Here is an 18523-nt window from a genome sequence, read left to right on the forward strand (position 1 = left end):
CTTGGGGCAGGAGTCACTGGACTACTCCATTGTGTTCTACTGCGCCTTGGGGCAGGAGTCACTGGACTACTCCATTGTGTTCTACTGCGCCTTGGGGCAGGAGTCACTGGACTACTCCATTGTGTTCTACTGCGCCTTGGGGCAGGAGTCACTGGACTACTCCATTGTGTTCTACTGTGCCTTGGGGCAGGAGTCACTGGACTACTCCATTGTGTTCTACTGTGCCTTGGGGCAGGAGTCACTGGACTACTCCATTGTGTTCTACTGTGCCTTGGGGCAGGAGTCACTGGACTACTCCATTGTGTTCTACTGTGCCTTGGGGCAGGAGTCACTGGACTACTCCATTGTTCTACTGTGCCTTGGGGCAGGAGTCACTGGACTACTCCATTGTTCTACCGTGCCTTGGGGCAGGAGTCACTGGACTACTCCACTGTTCTACCGTGCCTTGGGGCAGGAGTCACTGGACTACTCCATTGTTCTACCGTGCCTTGGGGCTGGAGTCAGTGGACTACTCCACTGTTCTACCGTGCCTTGGGGCTGGAGTCACTGGACTACTCCACTGTTCTACCGTGCCTTGGGGCTGGAGTCACTGGATTACTCCATTGTGTTCTACTGTGCCTTGGGGCAGGAGTCACTGGACTACTCCACTGTTCTACTGTGCCTTGGGGCAGGAGTCACTGGACTACTCCATTGTTCTACTGTGCCTTGGGGCAGGAGTCACTGGACTACTCCATTGTTCTACAGTGCCTTGGGGCAGGAGTCACTGGACTACTCCATTGTTCTACTGTGCCTTGGGGCAGGAGTCACTGGACTACTCCATTGTTCTACTGTGCCTTGGGGCAGGAGTCACTGGACTACTCCATTCATTTCACAGGAAGGCACACATTCTGGATAGTGGCATTGCTCTCTTTCTCACTCTGTCTCTCTCTCTCTCTCTCTCTCTCTCTGTTCTCTCTCTCCTATTCTCTCTCTCACTCTCTCTTTCCTCTCTATCTCCTCCATTCTCTCTCTGGCTACTCTATTCCCTCTGTGTCCTTCTATTGAATTCAAAGGGCTTTATTGGCATGGGAAACATATGTTAACATTGCCAAAGCAAGTGAAGTAGATACAAAAGTGAAATAAACAAAATGAACAGTAAACATTACACTCACAAAAGTTCCAAAGGAATAAAGACATTTCAAATGTGATTTGGCTATACACAGTGTTGTAACGATGTGCAAATAGTTAAAGTACAAAAGGGAAATTAAATAAACATAAATATGGGTTGTATTTACAATGGTGTTTGTTCTTCACTCGTTTCCCTTTACTTGTGGCAACAGGTCACACATTTTGCTGCTGTGATGGCACATTGTGGTATTTCACCCAATAGATAAGGGAGTTTATCAAAAATTGATTTGTTTTCGAATTCTTTGTGGATCTGTGTAATCTGAGGGAAATATGTGTCTCTAATATGGTCATACATTGGGCAGGAGGTTAAGAAGTGCAGCTCAGTTTCCACCTCATTTTGTGGGCAGTGTGCACATAGCCTGTCTTCTCTTGATAGCCAGGTCTGCCTACGGTGGCCTCTCGATAGCAAGGCTATGCTCACTGAATCTGTACATAGTCAAAGCTTTCCTTAAGTTTGGGTCAGTCACAGTGGTCAGGTATTCTGCCACTGTGTACTCTCTGTTTAGGGCCAAATAGCATTCTAGTTTGCTCAGTTTTTTAGTTCATTCTTTCCAATGTGTCAAGTAATTATCTTTTTGTTTTCTCATGATTTGGTTGGGTGTAATTGTGTTGCTGTCCTTGGGCTCTGTGGGGTCTGTTTGTGTTTGTGAACAGAGCCCCAGGACCAGCTTGCTTAGGGGACTCTTCTCCAGGTTCATCTCTCTGTAGGTGATGGCTTTATGGAAGGTTTGGGAATCGCTTCCTTTTAGATGGTTGTAGAATTTAACGGCTCTTTTCTGGATTTTGTTAATTAGCGGGTATCGGCCTAATTCTGCTCTGCGTGCATTATTTGGTGTTTTACGTTGTACACTGAGGATATTTTTGCGGAATTCTGCATGCAGTCTCTCAATTTGGTGTTTGTCCCATTTTGTGAATTCTTGGTTGGTGAGCAGACCCCAGACCTCAAAGCCATAAAGGGCAATGGGTTCTATAACTGATTCAAGTATTTTTAGCCAGATCCTAAGTGGTATGTCGAATTTTGTTTCCTTTGATGGCGTAGAAGGCCCTTCTTGCCTTGTCTGTCAGATCATTCTCAGCCGAGGTATGTATATTTTTTTGTGTGCTCTAGGGCGACGGTGTCTAGATGGAATTTGTATTTGTGGTCCTGGCAACTGGACCTTTTTTGGAACACCATTATTTTTGTCTTACTGAGATTCACTTAAGGGGCCCAGGTCTGACAGAATCTGTGCAGAAGATCTATGTGCTGCTGTAGGCCCTCCTTGGTTGGGGACAGAAGCACCAGATCATCAGCAAACAGTAGACATTTAACTTCAGATTCTAGTAGGGTGAGGCCGGGTGTTGCAGACTGTTCTAGTGCCCTCACCAATGAGTTGATATGTATATTGAAGAGGGTGGAGCTCAAGCTGCATCTTTGTCTCACCCCATAGCCCTGTGGAAAGAAAATTGTGTTTTTTTGCCAATTTTAACCGCACATTTGTTGTTTATGTACATGAATTTTATAATGTTGAATGTTTTTCCTCCAAAACCACTTTCAATCTATTTGTATAGCAGACCCTCATGCTAAATTTAGTCCCCAAAAAAATCTATAAAGCATGAGAAGACATTTGGCTTTGTTTTCTAGTCGCGCTCTCTCTCCTCTATTTGCTCTCTCTCCTCTATTCTCTTCTATTCCCTCTCTCTTATATTCTCTCTCTCTTCTATTCCCTCTCTCTCTCTTCTATTCTCTCTCTTCTATTCCCTCTCTCTCTCTTCTATTCCCTCTCTCTCTCTTCTATTCCCTTTCTCTCTCTTCTATTCTCTCTCTCCTATATTCTCTCTCCTCTATTCTCTTATATTCTCTCTTCTATTCCCTCTCTCCCCCTCTTTCTCTCCTCTATTCTCTCTCCTCTATTCTCTTCTATTCCCTCTATCTTATATTCTCTCTCTTCTATTCCCTCTCTCCCCTCTCTCTCTTCTATTCCCTCTCTCTTCTATTCACCATCTCTCTTCTATTTCATCTCTCTCTCTTCGATTCCCCCTCTCTCTCTCTCTCTCTCTCTCTCTCTCTCTCTCTCTCTCTCTCTCTCTCTCTCTCTCTCTCTCTCTCTCTCTCCTATTCCCTCTCTCTCTCTTCTATTCACTCTCTCTCTTCTATTCACTCTCTCTCTTCTATTCACTCTGTCTCTTCTATTCCCTCTCACTCTCTTTCTTATTCCCTCTCTCTCTTCTATTCCCTCTCTCTCTCGCTCTTCTATTCTATTCCCTCTCTCTCTCTCTTTTCTATTCTCTCTCTTCTCTCTTTCTTTCCCCTTGTCCCCTTTCTTTCTTTTTCTCTTTCTTTGTCTGACGTGTGTGTGTGTGTGTGTGTGTGTGTGTGTGTTTGTGTGTTTGTGTGTGTGTTTTGGATCAGGCCTGTGTTTGTGTGTTCTAGTTCTGACCTGTGTGTGTTTTGGATCAGGCCTGTGTTTGTGTGTTCTAGTTCTGACCTGTGTGTGTTTTGGATCAGGCCTGTGTTTGTGTGTTCTAGTTCTGACCTGTGTGTGTTTTGGATCAGGCCTGTGTTTGTGTGTTCTAGTTCTGACCTGTGTGTGTTTTGGATCAGGCCTGTGTTTGTGTGTTCTAGTTCTGACCTGTGTGTGTTTTGGATCAGGCCTGTGTTTGTGTGTTCTAGTTCTGACCTGTGTGTGTTTTGGATCAGGCCTGTGTTTGTGTGTTCTAGTTCTGACCTGTGTGTGTTTTGGATCAGGCCTGTGTTTGTGTGTTCTAGTTCTGACCTGTGTGTGTTTTCACAGGGAGAAGCTGTGTGTGGGGGGGACCCAGTTGGCAGAGCTGAACGTCAGTCTAGAGCGCTGCGCTGAGGTCACGTCCCGGCAGGTCACACCAAGCACCTGGCCCTGATTGGACCACAACCAGGAAGTTTGGACTAAAACATCCTACCAGAGGCCTCAAATTGCATCATATCACAACTCAACAACTTTACTTGAAGCCACTGTTTTCATATGGAGCTGACCTATTTCATTCAGCACCTTTTCTGACTTAATTTAGTTTCTTGTGTGTGGATGTTGGTGTAGAGCAGTGGTCACCAACCAACCGGTCAATCAAGGCATTTCTAGTCGATCACCAAACATTTCTGTAAAAAACCCAATGATAAAGCCTTGTGTTCCTATTTTCTTTATTCATGGGCTGCTTCCCAAATGCCCCATAGGGCTCTGGTCTAAAGTAGTGTACTATTTGGGACACAGACATGCTATTTGGGACACAGACATGCTGTTTCTGGTGCTTCTTATAGTAGCCATTTTGGGCCTCCATCTCTTCACCATCTCTACACAACAGTGTGTTAGTAGGGATATGGATCTTCCAAATGTTTTGTTATCCTCACACAGACCAGGTTTCCATCCAACCATTTCATGCGGATGAATGACCTGATGCATGAAAAAAGTAACTACCGGTCTGATGGAAACAGGATATGCCAGTAAAATGTTATAGATGCCGACAGAGAATTTGTTCGTTCGACATGGTGGGATGTTTTTGTGTCTGTAAAATTAATTATAAGAGAAATTATGGTGGAAATGCCTTTATGCGCAAATATTGATATAAAAACTATCATATGGAAGTAAGCTTGGAGTCACGCGATGATATGATATGTGATCCTCCCACTAGGACTCAGGAAACCATGCAGTTTATTAGTCTACGGATGAAATAAGTTATGATGAAGTTAACAGGGTGGTGAAGGTGTACAGTGATGAGCTTGATGCTCCTTTCCAATACTCTGGTGATATGATGATCGATGTGGCTCCATAATAATCTCATAATGTACGTAGCCTTCCAGCACTGTGTGTTAGAGCAGTTGGCTAGAGTGCATGTGCCAAGACCAGAGTGGGGACATTTGCTATAGAATGCAACAGTTTTTGTGACAAAACCATCAGTAGAGTTGAAAATGCGATTGAAACCCATTGAACTTGTATTTTTCATTCAGTACGTGGGAATTTAACCACAAACCTTATTTTTATGTGCACTACGTCATCACGCACAGACTGATGGAAACGTCTCTGCTGGGAAAATGCATATATTATTTTATGCAGATTGATGAATATTCACATGAAAATCTGTCGCAAATTGGATGGAAACCTAGCTACTGGATTGGAATGTTTACACATACAGAATGGCAGTTTTTTCTGACATATTTAAACCCTCAGCCATCATGCTACTCTCTCTGTTACTATGACCTATGACCTTAGATTGTAGTGTGGGTTTTCACTTTCAGCTTGCCGTGCTGTTTTAACGAGAACCTACACGATAAACCCACATTCTATACAAAAAGACATGACTGCCCAACATCATCTCCATATTCCTCAACATTTAGAATTTTTTTAATATTCTTTTTTTACCTTTGTTTAACTAGGCAAGTCAGTTAAGATCAAATTCTTGGGCCCCCCGAGTGGCGCAGTGGTCTAAGGCACTGAGATTCTGGGTTCGAGTCCAGGCTCTGTCGCAGCCGGCCGCAACCAGGAGACCCATGGGGCGGCAAAAAATTAGCCCAGAGTCGTCTGGGTTAGGGGAGGGTTTGGCCAGCCGGGATGTCCTTGCTCCGTCGCACTCTAGCGACTCCTGTGGCGGGCTGGGCGCCTGCACACTGACACGGTCGCCAGGTGTACGGTGTTTCCTCCGACACATTGGTGTGGCTGGCTTTCGGGTTAAGAGAGCAGTGTGTCAAGAAGCAGTGCGGCTTGGCAGGGTCGTGTTTTAGAGGACGTATGGCTCTCGACCTTCGCCTCTCCCGAGTCCGTACGGGTGTTGCAGCGATGAGACAACACTGTAACTACCAATTGGATACCACGAAATTGGGGAGAAAAAGGGATTAAAAAAAATATTATTTACAATGACGGGCAACCCTAACCCGGATGACACTGGGCCAATTGTGCGCAGCCCTATGGGACTCCCAATCACAGCTGGTTGTGATACAGCCTGGAATCGAACCAGGGCCTGTATTGACGCCTCTAGCACTGAGATGCAGTGCCTTAGACCGCTGCGTCACTTGGGAGCCCCTATATAGACCAGGAAATAGACCCTGACATCTCCATGACTACCCAACATCATCTCCATATTCCTCAGCCTTCAGGAAATAGACCATGACATCATCTTATTATTCCTTTTGCACCATAAGTGATTTAATGAATGGTGATTGGTTGTCAATGCTCTCCCAGGCTGTGACTTACACTGGGAGTCAGACAGTTCAACGTGACATAAACTATGCTGTCTGTTATGGCATCATGGCTCTGCTGTAGGTTTATGATATGACCGTCTCAGGCCTGTTGATATTTATCTTGGATGTGTTCATTTGTAAAGATGTAAATAGTTAAATTATAACACATATTTTTGTTTGAACAACATAATGTACAATTTCTTATAACTCTTGTTATACGATGCATTAAAGTTTTTGAATTGAATCTGATTTGAGTTGCGTTATTGTCACATTACACACAACTATAAAGCACAGTGTGGAACAGTGTGCTGCAGTCCCAGCTGAGGTAAGGGGATTAGTGTATGAGTCTAATGGCCATGACATCAGTTGAGATGGCTGAGATTAGTCTGCAGTGTGAAGCAGAGCGCTTACATGTCATACAGTTGGGTGTGAAACTGCACTGAACTTCTTGGGAGATTCTCAACCGATAAGTGGTCGAAGTGCGTGTCAATTTGTTAGTCGGAAAACGGAGTAAGCTCCCCTCGGCGGCTAGCACAGGAAGTGTTTTTAAAATTCGCCACACCCCCTTTTCAATCAGTTGTTGTTTTTCTTCGAGGAGAAAAGCATGCACCCATTTAAAAACACTGGGCCTCCCGAGTGGCGCGGTGGTCTAAGGCCCCTACGGACTCTAGCGACTCCTGTGGCGGGCCGGGTTGCACGCACGCTGACACGGTCGCCAGGTGTACGGTGTTTCCTCTGTCACATTGCTGTGGCTGGCTACCATGTTAAGCGGCCATTGTGTCAAGAAGCAGTGCGGCTTGGTTGGGTCGTGTTTCGGAGGACTCTTGGCTCTCGACCTTCGTCTCTCCCGAGTCCGTATGGGAGTTGCAGCAATGAGACAAGACTGTAACTACCAATTGAAAACCAGGAAATTGGGGAGGAAAATGGGTACTCTACGTATCCGTATAGGCCTATCTATAAAACGTATCGCTACATTAGTTTTTATAATTTCACACATTTATTTGGGGATTCCACCCCCTGTAAACGGGATTAGCCTTACGTTCCTCAATGACCTTTGACATTTTACAAAAGCAGGTGAGGAGAGGACGCGAGATTCTCCCCGTGCCTCAGAAACCATAGATACTTGACATCCTGTAGATTAGATGATAGGTCCAACGTTGAAGATTGGTCTAATCTCACAGTTAGTGAACCTTATTTAATGCTATTTTATTACAAACATCCCTTTGATATATCACGTGTGACCCTAACCCTAGCTAAGGCCTGGATTCATTCCGATATGCCCGTTATAGCATGCTTGACATTTAAAGGTCATTTCCAATTGAGCCTACATATGCAGTGTTTACCGTGAATGCAGCCTCCGCGAACTTTCTTTAAAAATGCATAGCCGAACAGGGCCGATCGGATTGAATCCTGGCTTAAAGCTCATGTCCCTATGGGTGCCTAGCCTATGTCTCTCCTCTGTCTCTGACAGTATGTCTGACAGTATCTGATTCACTGTGTAAAGGGTTTCACTCTACTCCATTACAATGGTATTATTTGTCGCAAATTGTTTTGTTTTTTTCGCCTTCACAAAGAAGCACACCCCAGAGGATGAATACTTCCTCTCTCTGTCTCATAACTCTCAGGAAAGGAAGGGCACCACACCTTGGGATCAGTTCAATACAGCTGTCTCTGTTCATATCAACAGGTAAAGAAAAACAACAGGTTTACCATCATGCAGTATTTTCTAGTTCAAAAGTAGTGTGTGCTGTAGCCTAGGCATCCAGCCATTTTCCTGGTGAAGGGTACAAAAAAATTATATAGACAGACACAAATAAGTACCGGTACCCTCACACTGTCGAATTTCCTTCTATATCTGGTTCCCCCAATAAAGATGTGATGGGGGGAATAGTAAAATTAATCGTCACTCAGGTAGGTCCATAAAATTAGAATTCTATTCCTATGGGTAGGTCATGGTTTGACATGGCCTTGCCAAAAGCCATGACCTCTCAGTTCAGCAGGATGTGCTGCCCTCGACCCCAACCCTTCTGGCTCGCTCAGTTGCCTACTTCCCCCAGCCAGGTTGTGACGTGACTGGCCTACTTCCCCCAGCCAGGTTGTGACGTGATTGGCCTACTTCCCCAGCCAGGTTGTGACGTGATTGGCCTACTACCCCCAGCCAGGTTGTGACGTGATTGACAGGTTTATTGCCTGACTGTTCAGATTACAAGAGGCCATTTTGTGAATTGACTACAGAGAGGGGGAGGAGGGATTAGTGAATGAACAGAACGTGCAGTGGAGAAGGAAGGAATTAGTGGTATTTGACTGCACCTGAGTTGCACCTGTGCTCCTTGAATGACCCTGTCCTTGGACATTGGAAGAATCACAATTGCATACAACTCGCCTTCTCTCCTCACCTCCTCAAAACCCATTGGATGAGAAAGCCAGAGGTCCCTCCCCTCTGACCTTCTCCAATGGGTTTTGAGAAGGAGGTGAGGCGAGAAGACGCGAGGAGTATGCAACTGAGATTCTCCCAATGTCCAAGGACAGGGTCATTCAAGGAACACAAGTGCAACTCAGGTGCAGCTTGGTTCACCCACCAAACCTTTAGAGATCATGTGACTAGACTGACCGGGTCTCCCTATCCTTCTCTCCCTCCTTCTGCAGGTACACTTAACTTAGTCTAATCTCTCCCAAATTAGACTGTAATGGGAACAGAAAAAGCCCTCTTAGTGAGGTAGGTAGGTAGGTAGATATTCATGTCCCAGTGGAAACTAAGTGGTAGAGAAGCTTAGACTCCTGCAGAGAGACCATGCTGCTAGTCACCTGCCAGAAGGTTCTGCTCCTGCAGAGAGAAGAGATAGAGGAGGGGAGAGAGAGCAAGAGAAATGCTATATTTGGTAATAGTATACTGTTAAAAATTATTTGTTTCAATTTATTATTTCTAGTCATAAAGTTACATGGGCTTATTCAAGCCCTATCAACTTTAAAATTCAAGCCATTCTAACTTACACCAAATGTACTTTGACTAATAAAAGGTAGTTAAGTCAACTTCACCATTTGTCATTATAACCTACTATTATTCATAGTTGAATCAATTTCAACTTTAGTTCTATCAACTTTAAATGTAGTTATACTAACACCGAATGTATTATATTTTCAATGAATCTAACTTACTTTCAGGTTAAGTAGAGTGACTTCAGAAAGTATTCATAACCCTTGACTTATTCCACATTTGTTACATTACAGCCTTATTCTAAAATGTATTAAATACAAAATTGTCCTAATCAATCTACACACAAAGTGAAAACAGGTAATAACAAAGTGAAAACAGGTTTTTAGAAATTTTTGCAAATGTATTAAAACAGAAATACATTATTTACATAAGTATTCAGACCCTTTGCTATGAGACTCGAAATTGAGCTCAGGTGCATCCTGTTTCCATTGATCATCCTTGAGATGTTTCTACAACTTGATTGGAGTCCACCTGTGGTACATTCAATTGATTGGACATGATTTGGAAAGACACACACCAGTCTATAAGGTCCCACAGTTGACAGTGCATGTCAGAGCAAAAACTAAGCCATGAGGTCGAAGGAATTGTCCGTAGAGCTCCGAGACAGGAATGTGTCGAGGCACAGATCTGGGGAAGGGTACCAAAACATTTCTGCAGCATTGAAGGTCCCCAAGAACACAGTGGCCTCCATCATTCTTAAATGGAAAAAGTTTGTAACCATCAAGACTCTTCCTTGAGCTGGCCTTGCGGCCAAACTGAGCAATCGTGGGAGAAGGACCTTGTTCAGGGAGGTGACCAAGAACCTGATGGTCACTCTGACAGCTCTAGTGTTCCTCTGTGGAGATGGTTGTCCTTCTGGAAGGTTCTCCCTTCACTCTAGAGAAGCTTCCATTAAAGAAAACCCTTTGAGTTCTATTAGATAGATAGCTCTGAATCCACGATATGGCAGAGACATAACACAAGTTTTTTTAAACAACAGGTTATGGTCAATAATATCAAAGGATGCACTGAAATCTAACAGTACAGCTCCCACAATCTTCTTATTATCCCATATTTTCATATAAAGTACTCCAAAGTTTTTTTTGAGTACTTTTTTATATCATTGATCTTCATAATACAGTTTCTTCTTGTTTTTGTTGAGGTTAGCCACATCATTTCTGAATTTGCAGCTAGTCAAATGTGCAGCCAGACTTATTAGCCACTCCTTTTGCCCCATCTCTTAAAACCATACAGTTTTTCAATTCCTCATCAATACATGGAGCCTTAACAGTTCCAACAGTCAGTTTCTTAACAGGTGCATGTTTATCAATAATTGGAAGAAGCAATTTCATAAACTCATTAAGTGCAGCATCTGGATGATCCTTATTAATCACATCAGACCAACAAATATTTCTAACCTCATCCACATAAGAGTCACAGCAATATCTTTTGTATGAGCTCTCATACACTATTTTAGGCCCAGTTTTTGGAACTTTGTCTCTCCTAGATAGAGCCACTATATTGTGATCACTGCATCCAATGGGTACAGATACAGCTTTAGAACAAAGTTCTACAGTATTAGTAAAACTGTGATCAATACATCTGGATGATCTTGTTCCTGTAGTGTTTGTAAACCCCATGGTAGGTTGATTAATAACCTGAACCAGATTACAGGCACTGGTTACAGTGAGAAGCTTGATAAAAACCAGTCAATATTCAGGTCCCCGAGAAAGTAGACCTCTCTGTTTACATCACATACACTATCAAGCATTTCACTGACTGTTAGCACTAGGTGGCCTACAGCAACACCCCAAAAATAAAACGCTTTAGATGTGCCAAGTGAACCTGCAACCACAACACTTCAATAACACTTGACATACTATCTTCTCTAAGTATTACAGGGATATGGCTCTGAATATATACAGCAACACCTCCCCCATAAGCATTCCTGTCTCTTCTATAGCTGTTATATCCTTGTACTGATACTGCTGTATCATCAAATGAATGATCTAAGTGAGTCTCAGAAATAGCTAATATATGAATGTTATCTGATGCTAGCAAGTTATTGATTTCATTAACCTTATTTCTAAGGCTACATATTATTAATATGGGCTATTTTCAGCCCTTTCCTGGGTAGCTTATCAGAGATAGCCATAATAATGGAAAATGGAAAATAGCAAACAAAACGAGAAAAGAAAATACATTCAGCAGTCCATTAAATCAGTTGGTGTATTTTTGGGGTCTTCCAGGCTTCTGGGAGGGAGGGTGGACATGGATCCTATCATAGCGGATTTAAGCAATGTCACCACGTGCTCTGGCAGCTATCATGGCTGGTATCAGTTCTTTCCTCTTCTGGCACACAGCTTCAGGATAGTCCTCATTGAGGAAGATATACGTTCCTCTCAAGTTCTTGGCTCTTTCCAGAACAGCTACCTTGTCCTTGAACCTCAGGAACTTGACCACTATCGGCCTGGGCCTGTCACCTGGGTTGGTGGTGGGTTTTCCAGTGCTGTGGGCGCGATCCACCTCAATCTTCCTGTGGTCCATCTTCAATTTCTCAGAGATCATTTCCCTCACTTTGTCCTCAGACTCCGTCCAGGTCTCATGTGGAGATCCTGCAATTCTGTCCACAACCATGTTGTTCCACCTTGATTATCCCTAAAGATAGTCTGATTTATTGGTCATTGTTGTCATGGATTGACACACAGAGCTGATGTCCTCTCTCAATGACTTACAGATTGCTGCCATCTTGCCTTTCTCCTGTTTAAACTCATCGAGCTGACCCTGGGAGAACTGCAAACTGTTCTTCAGGTCCTGGACCTCTCTGATCAGGTTGTCCATTCTTTTATTAGTTGAATCCACCAGTATTTGGACAAAACACTTGAAAATATTTTCTTGTTGTTGTAATATACTCCCGACGGCTTTGGTCTTTGTCATGCTAGCTAGCAACGTAGGTTATGCTGTTACTCCTCACATTTCCAGAGAGGGCAGGTCACAGGGAAGATTGAAAACAACAAACAGCAGGGATCTAGACAAATCAAATTGTATTTGTCACATGCGCCGAATACAACAGGTGTAGACCTTACAGTGAAATGCTTACTTACAAGCCCTTAACCAACAATGCAGTTTTAAGAAAAATAAGTGTTAAGAAAGTATTTACTAAAATAAACTGAAGTAAAAGAAAAATAAGGAAAATTTTAAAAATAGCAAATAATTAAAGAGCAGCAATAAAATAACAGTAGCAAGGCTATATACAGCGGGTACTGGTACAGAGTCAATGTGCGGGGGCACAGGTTAGTCGAGGTAATTGAGGTAATATGTACATGTAGGCAGAGGTAAAGTGACTATGCATGGATAATAAACAGAGAGTAGCAGCAGCATAAAAATGGGGGTGAGGGGGCAATGCAAATAGTCCGGGTAGCCATTTGATTAGCTGTTCAGGAGTCTTATGGCTTGGGTGTAGAAACTGTTAAGAAGCCTTTTGGACCTAGACTCACCGCTTGCCATGCGGTAGCAGAGAGAACATTCTATGGCTATGGTGGCTTGAGTCTTTGGCTAACTGCGTCGCGGGATGCGTTCAAGCCCTCAAGAAACCCTGCTAGCTTGATACGCCAAACAGCTCCTCAGACCCGGCCTTGGTCGGCAGGATCACTGGACAGGGAGTAGCAGTTCCAGCATCTGATGCCAACTGTTTTAATCGATCTCAGACTATGGTTCCATCAGCAGCATGTTTCTGGCGAAGGGGTGTAGACACAATGAATGGAAAACGAGATCTACGGACAGTTCCTTGGTCTTTATGGTATAGTTTCTGCTCTGACATGCACTGCCAACTGTGAGACCTTATTTGTATGTCTTGTGTGTTTTTGTTCTACCTTTTTATTTTAAGTATTACATTGTTATTGAGTACTGCATTGTTAGGGTTTGAGCTAGCTAGAAAGACATTTCACTGTATGTCTGCATGTGACATTAACACTTGAAACCAGACAGGTGTGTTTCTTTCTCAATCATGTCCAAACAATTGAATTGGCCACTGGTGGACTCCAAGTTGTAGTGACATCTCAAGGATGATCAAAGGAAATTGGATGCACCCGAGCTCAATTTGGAGTGTAATAGCAAAGGGATGTGAATACTTATGTACAGTGCCTTCGGAAAGTATTCAGACCCCTTGACATATTTCTACACATACGTTACAACCTTATTATTTTCCCTCATCAATCTACACACAATACCCCATAATGTCAAAGAAAAAACAGATATTTTAAATTTTAGCAAATGTATTACAAATAAAAATAGAAATAGGACATTTACATAAGTATTCAGGCCCTTTACTCAGTACCTTGTTGAAGCAACTTTGGCAGCGATTACAGCATCGAGTCTTCTTGGGTATGACGCTACAAGCTTGGCACACCTGTATTTGGGGAGTTTCTCAAATTTTTCCCTGCAGATCCTGTCAAGCTCTGTCAGGTTAGATGGGGAGCATTGCTGCACAGCTATTTTCAGGTCTCTCAGCCACTCCTGCATTGTCTTGGCTGTGTGCTTAGGGTTGTTGTCCTGTTGGAAGGTGAACCTTTGCCCCAGTCTGAGGTCCTGAGTGCTCTGGAGCAGGTTTTCATCAAGGATCTCTCTGTACTTTGCACCGTTCATCTCTGCCTCGATCCTGACTAGTCTCCCAGTCCCTGACACTGAAAAACATCCCCAAAGCATGATGCGGCCACCACCATGCTTCAGGTGGTGGAGCCAGGTTTCCTCCAGACGTGACACTTGGCAATCAGGCCAAAGAGTTCAATCTTGGTTTCATCAGACCAGAGAATCTTGTTTCTCATGGACTGAGAGTCTTTAGGTGCCTTTTGGCAAACTCTGAGTGTGCTGTCATGTGCCTTTTACTGAGGAATGGTTTCCGTCTGGCTAGTCTACCATAAAGGCCTGATTGGTGAAGTGCTGCAGAGATGGTTGTCCTTCTGTAAGTTTCTCCCATCTCCCTGACCAAGGCTCTTCTCCCCCGATTGCCCAGCTCTAGGAAGACTCTTGGTGGTTCCAAACTTTTTCCATTTAAGAATGATGGAGGCCACTGTGTTCTTGAGGACCTTCAATGCTGCAGAAATGTTTTGGTACCCTTCCCCAGATCTGTGCCTCGACACAATCCTGTCTCGGAGCTCTACGGACAATTCCTTCGACCTCATGGCTTGGTTTTTGCTCTGACATGCACTGTCAAATGTGGGACCTTATATAGACAGGTGTGTGCCTTTCCAAATCATGTCCAATCAATTGAATTTACCCAGGTGGACTCCAATCAAGTTGTAGAAACATCTCAAGGATGATCAATGGAAACAGGATGCACCTGAGCTCAATTTCGAGTCTCATAGCAAAGGGTCTGAATACTTATGTAATAAGGTATTTCTGTTTTTGATACATTTGCAAATAATTCTAAAAACAGTTTTCGCTTTGTCGTTATGGGGTATTGTGTGTAGATTTCTGAAGAAAAAAATAAATATTTAATCCGTTTTAGAATAAGGCTGTAATGTAACGAAAGGTGGAAAAAGTCAAGGGGTCTGAATACTTTCCGAAGGGACTGTAAATGATATTTATGTATTGCATTTACTATAAATTTACAAAACAAATGTAAAACATGTTTTCACTTTGTTATAATAGGGTATTGTGTGTAGATGGGTGAGAAAAAATGATGTCATCCATTTGAATTCAGGCTGTAACACAACAAAATGTGGAATATGTCAAGGGGTATGAATACATTCTGAAAACACTCACTTTTGTCTCTCTTGCTCACGTGTGAGCTTTTCCACCAGTTTCAAAACTGGCAATATACTTAGTAATATCAACCTTCCAACATCTACAATGACATTTTCAGAAACGGTTACATGACCTTTTTACTTGTTACTTTTTAAATGTGGATGTTTATCTACCTTCGTTGAATGCACTAACTGAAGTCTCTCTGGATAAAAGGGTCTGCTAAATGACCAAAATGTAAATGTCAAAAATTTACAGTTGCAAAGCATGCTAGGTATTATTCTAATGGCTCCACCCCACAAAACTAAGTTGAAGTCATCTGAACAGCGGTTATGTTGTTTCCAATTGATTAGATTTTTTGGTTGTGAATTTCTAATTTGATTATACACAATCTTTGTTGATTCAACTTAGTTACATTCTGTAAGTATAGACAAGACAAGTTGTGTTGAACTTAATGTCTAGTCAACACAACTTATGTTGCTTCCGTAAATTTGACTACAGGTTTATGAATTTCCAAGTTGAGTAAACAGTTTTTTGCTTACTTGATTTAATACGTTTTGACATTGAGTAGAAGTCAACTAAACTTAGAATTTTTTGTCAACACATTTTGCAATTTGGCTGAATCTCAATATATATATTTTTTGGTGTAACTGTGTCCTGGGGGATTAAGTAGTGACTTGCAACTTCCAATTGGTGGAAAGTTTCTAGAGTAGAAGTATAATCAGGTGGTTCTTCCATTAGAACACTGTGGTATACATGACCCATCACTACACTATCTAAAAGACAGAGAATGTTTGACAGTCACAGCTCTAACAAAGTGTGTGTTCCGTTTGCTTCAATGTTTGCTACGTTGTGTGACGGTTTGTACGGAACGGCACATGTCCCTAAAACGGTGCACACCATTCTTCAACAGCCTTTGAGGTACGTTTGCTCCCGTTTGGTGGGTGTGGCCTGAACAATATGGGTGTGACTATTTGAAATCACAAAACTCGTGCAGCACGCCATCCGGTAATTGCTCTCTAGGCCACCATAAATCAAGTTTTTTTTCAACTGGTCGTTCAGTACAGTATCGTTTCCGTTGAATTCAGCGTTGCACACCTTTCCGTCATACTGAACGCACCCCAGTCAAACCTGAGTCAGATCTAGTACTGCATTCATTGGAAAAAGAGTACAAGAGCACACGCCGTCAGGTTGAAATGGTTTATTAGTTAAGGAATATCAGCGTGTTACAAATGTGATACAGGACCTTCCAATCCTTCTAAACTCAAAAAAGAAAATGTCAAAAGCCAAATGTCTGAACCCCTTTTAAAACACCACACAAGAAATAAAGAAAACATAATCTCCACAAATAGTGAATTAGTCAAAACGCAGTAACAAAATACTTGGTTAGAACAAGCACAGAAGCATGGTTGTGTGTGTGTGTGTGTTCGCGTTGTTACTAAACTGGCACTGGTTTCGTTTGATGACTCAGTTGTCATGTGCGTCAGCTACTTCTTCTATTGGTAAATCAGCAGTGTATAAAAATATAAAAAAAGGCCATCATTAAAGATTGGAAAAGCAAAATCCAGCTTTAGTTTAAATGACGAAGCCATGATGGGAGTGACCCTCTTTTTTTGAATAAGGCTTCAAACTGCATATCTTTAAATGTGTGGGAGTTAAAATGACAGTTTAAAATGGAAACAACTATTCAGAATCACCTTCTAAATCAAGTCAACCCAAAGTTTTCCAGTACCATCACCCATCCTGACCAGACCAGTAGGTCCAAGGTAGTCGTGAGATGATCAAAACAGTAGCTTCTTCTCAGAAAACAATACACAAACCTTTCAACAACAAAAAACTAAATTGCACTAAAAGTGTATTAAATGTTGGCATTCTTAAGACAAAAAGGAAAATATATACAGCACGAAAAATATTGTATGCAAAGGCTTAATGTTGCTTTTGGGAACCCTCCCCCCAAATATTCCAGTCTTCACTGAAGAACCCCTGCCAAAATGATTCCCCTGTCCCCTTCCTCCCACTCACCTACGGAACATCACGAAACACGATTATGTCACTAAGCCTGTTAGTTTGGGAAAGGTACCCGCCCATTGACCTCTGACCCTTAACCCTCAGGCGGAGGAGGAGAGGGCATCGGCGCAGTCGCTCCACTCATCCGTCTCGGGGTCGTAAACCTCCAGCGTGTTCAGGAAGTTGTTTCCGTCGAAGCCGCCCATGGCGCAGATGAAATCACCCAGCACGGCTACCCCCGCATTGCTGCGTGCCACGGTCATGCTACCGAGCATCCTCCACTCATTACGGGCTGGGTCGTACACCTCAACACAGCGCAGGGCATGGGAGCCGTCAAACCCACCAACCACGAAAAGCTTCCCTGGAGACGGGAAGAGAAGGAGATAGCGACAAGGAGAGAGAAGGGTCAGCACAAATCTGAGCAATGATTTGGATATTTCTGCCAAATTCCAAGGTTGCAACCAAAGAAAACTGTATCCCCACCCCAGTGAACCCATGACCCTATACACGGTAATCCTCAGTTTAGAGCAGACCGTAGAATCAGAATGCTATATTTCTATGGAGAAGTGTCTTACCAGCGTAGACGGCCACCCCAGCCCCCCTGCGGGCCACGTTCATGGGGGAGATCAGGGTCCAGGTGTTGTTCTCGGGGTTGTAACGCTCCACTGTGTTCAGGCAGTTCCATGACTCAGCACCTCCAATCACGTACATGAAGCCATCGAGCTCACACACCGCAGCCTGGTGCCTCCCTAGAAGAACAGAGTTAACGGCACACTTGAATCACTTTTCACATTCACAGGCCAACTGAAAACTGTTCCAGTTCTTCACTGAGACAGTACATGCACTAAATGATAAGCATCATTAGTAAAGGCTTCCACCCTGGTGACCTGGAATCTTTTCCTCAGTGTACACTATGAGAGATACAGGTACAATACAGTCTGTGTTTAGTAGAGGAGGCTGGTGGGAGGAGCTTTAAGAGGACGGGCTCATTGTAATGACCGGAATGGATTATATGGAACGGAGTAAAATGAGGTTTCCATATGTGTGATGTGTTTCACTGTTCCATTTATTCCATTCCAGCCATTACAATGAGCCCGTCCTCATATAGCTCCATAATATATGTGTGGTATAGGTGCTTACTGATGTTGAGGGGAGCACAGTTGTTCCAGGTCTTGGTCACAGGGTCAAAAGCGTCACAGTTCTTCAGGCCTTTCTGCCCACAGGGGTCCGACCCTCCCACCACGAACAGCTTGTTGTTCAATGAGCAGACACCTGCGTTGCAGCGGTTGGTCCGGAGCTCTGGCACCTGAGCCCACGTGTCAGTGTGCGGATCATACGTCTCCCCACAGCTCAGCTCGTCCGAGTGGCCGTTGGAGCCGCCCATCACGTACAGCTGACCCTATGAGAGACGCGAGGAGACAGAGGGGCAGGTTTAAGTCAGACAGGCACCT

General features: G+C 43.4%; 2 protein-coding genes across 5 annotated transcripts in view; one reads left to right on the plus strand and one right to left on the minus strand.

The window, feature by feature from the left end:
• Positions 1-5726, plus strand: part of swt1 (SWT1 RNA endoribonuclease homolog) — a 36298-nt gene extending 30572 nt beyond the window's left edge. The window contains exon 15 of one of the 2 annotated variants that reach the window (XM_014123527.2): positions 3939-5725. In XM_014123527.2, coding sequence (XP_013979002.2) covers positions 3939-4044 — 106 coding nt within the window. In that variant the 3' untranslated portion in view covers positions 4045-5725. Of the gene's footprint in view, positions 1-3938 lie in introns of both variants that reach the window. The other variant, XM_014123528.2, reaches the window with a different exon arrangement.
• Positions 5727-16251: 10525 nt separating this feature from the next.
• Positions 16252-18523, minus strand: part of ivns1abpa (influenza virus NS1A binding protein a) — a 53664-nt gene continuing 51392 nt past the window's right edge. For all 3 annotated transcript variants that reach the window (XM_014123525.2, XM_014123524.2, NM_001165379.1), the window contains 3 exon segments: positions 18213-18471; positions 17648-17821; positions 16252-17433 (listed from right to left, as the gene is read on the minus strand). In XM_014123525.2, the coding sequence (XP_013979000.1) occupies positions 17174-17433; positions 17648-17821; positions 18213-18471 (693 nt within the window). In that variant the 3' untranslated portion in view covers positions 16252-17173.

Source organism: Salmo salar, chromosome ssa10 (assembly GCF_905237065.1).
Source record: "Salmo salar chromosome ssa10, Ssal_v3.1, whole genome shotgun sequence".
Classification (NCBI taxonomy): domain Eukaryota; kingdom Metazoa; phylum Chordata; class Actinopteri; order Salmoniformes; family Salmonidae; genus Salmo; species Salmo salar.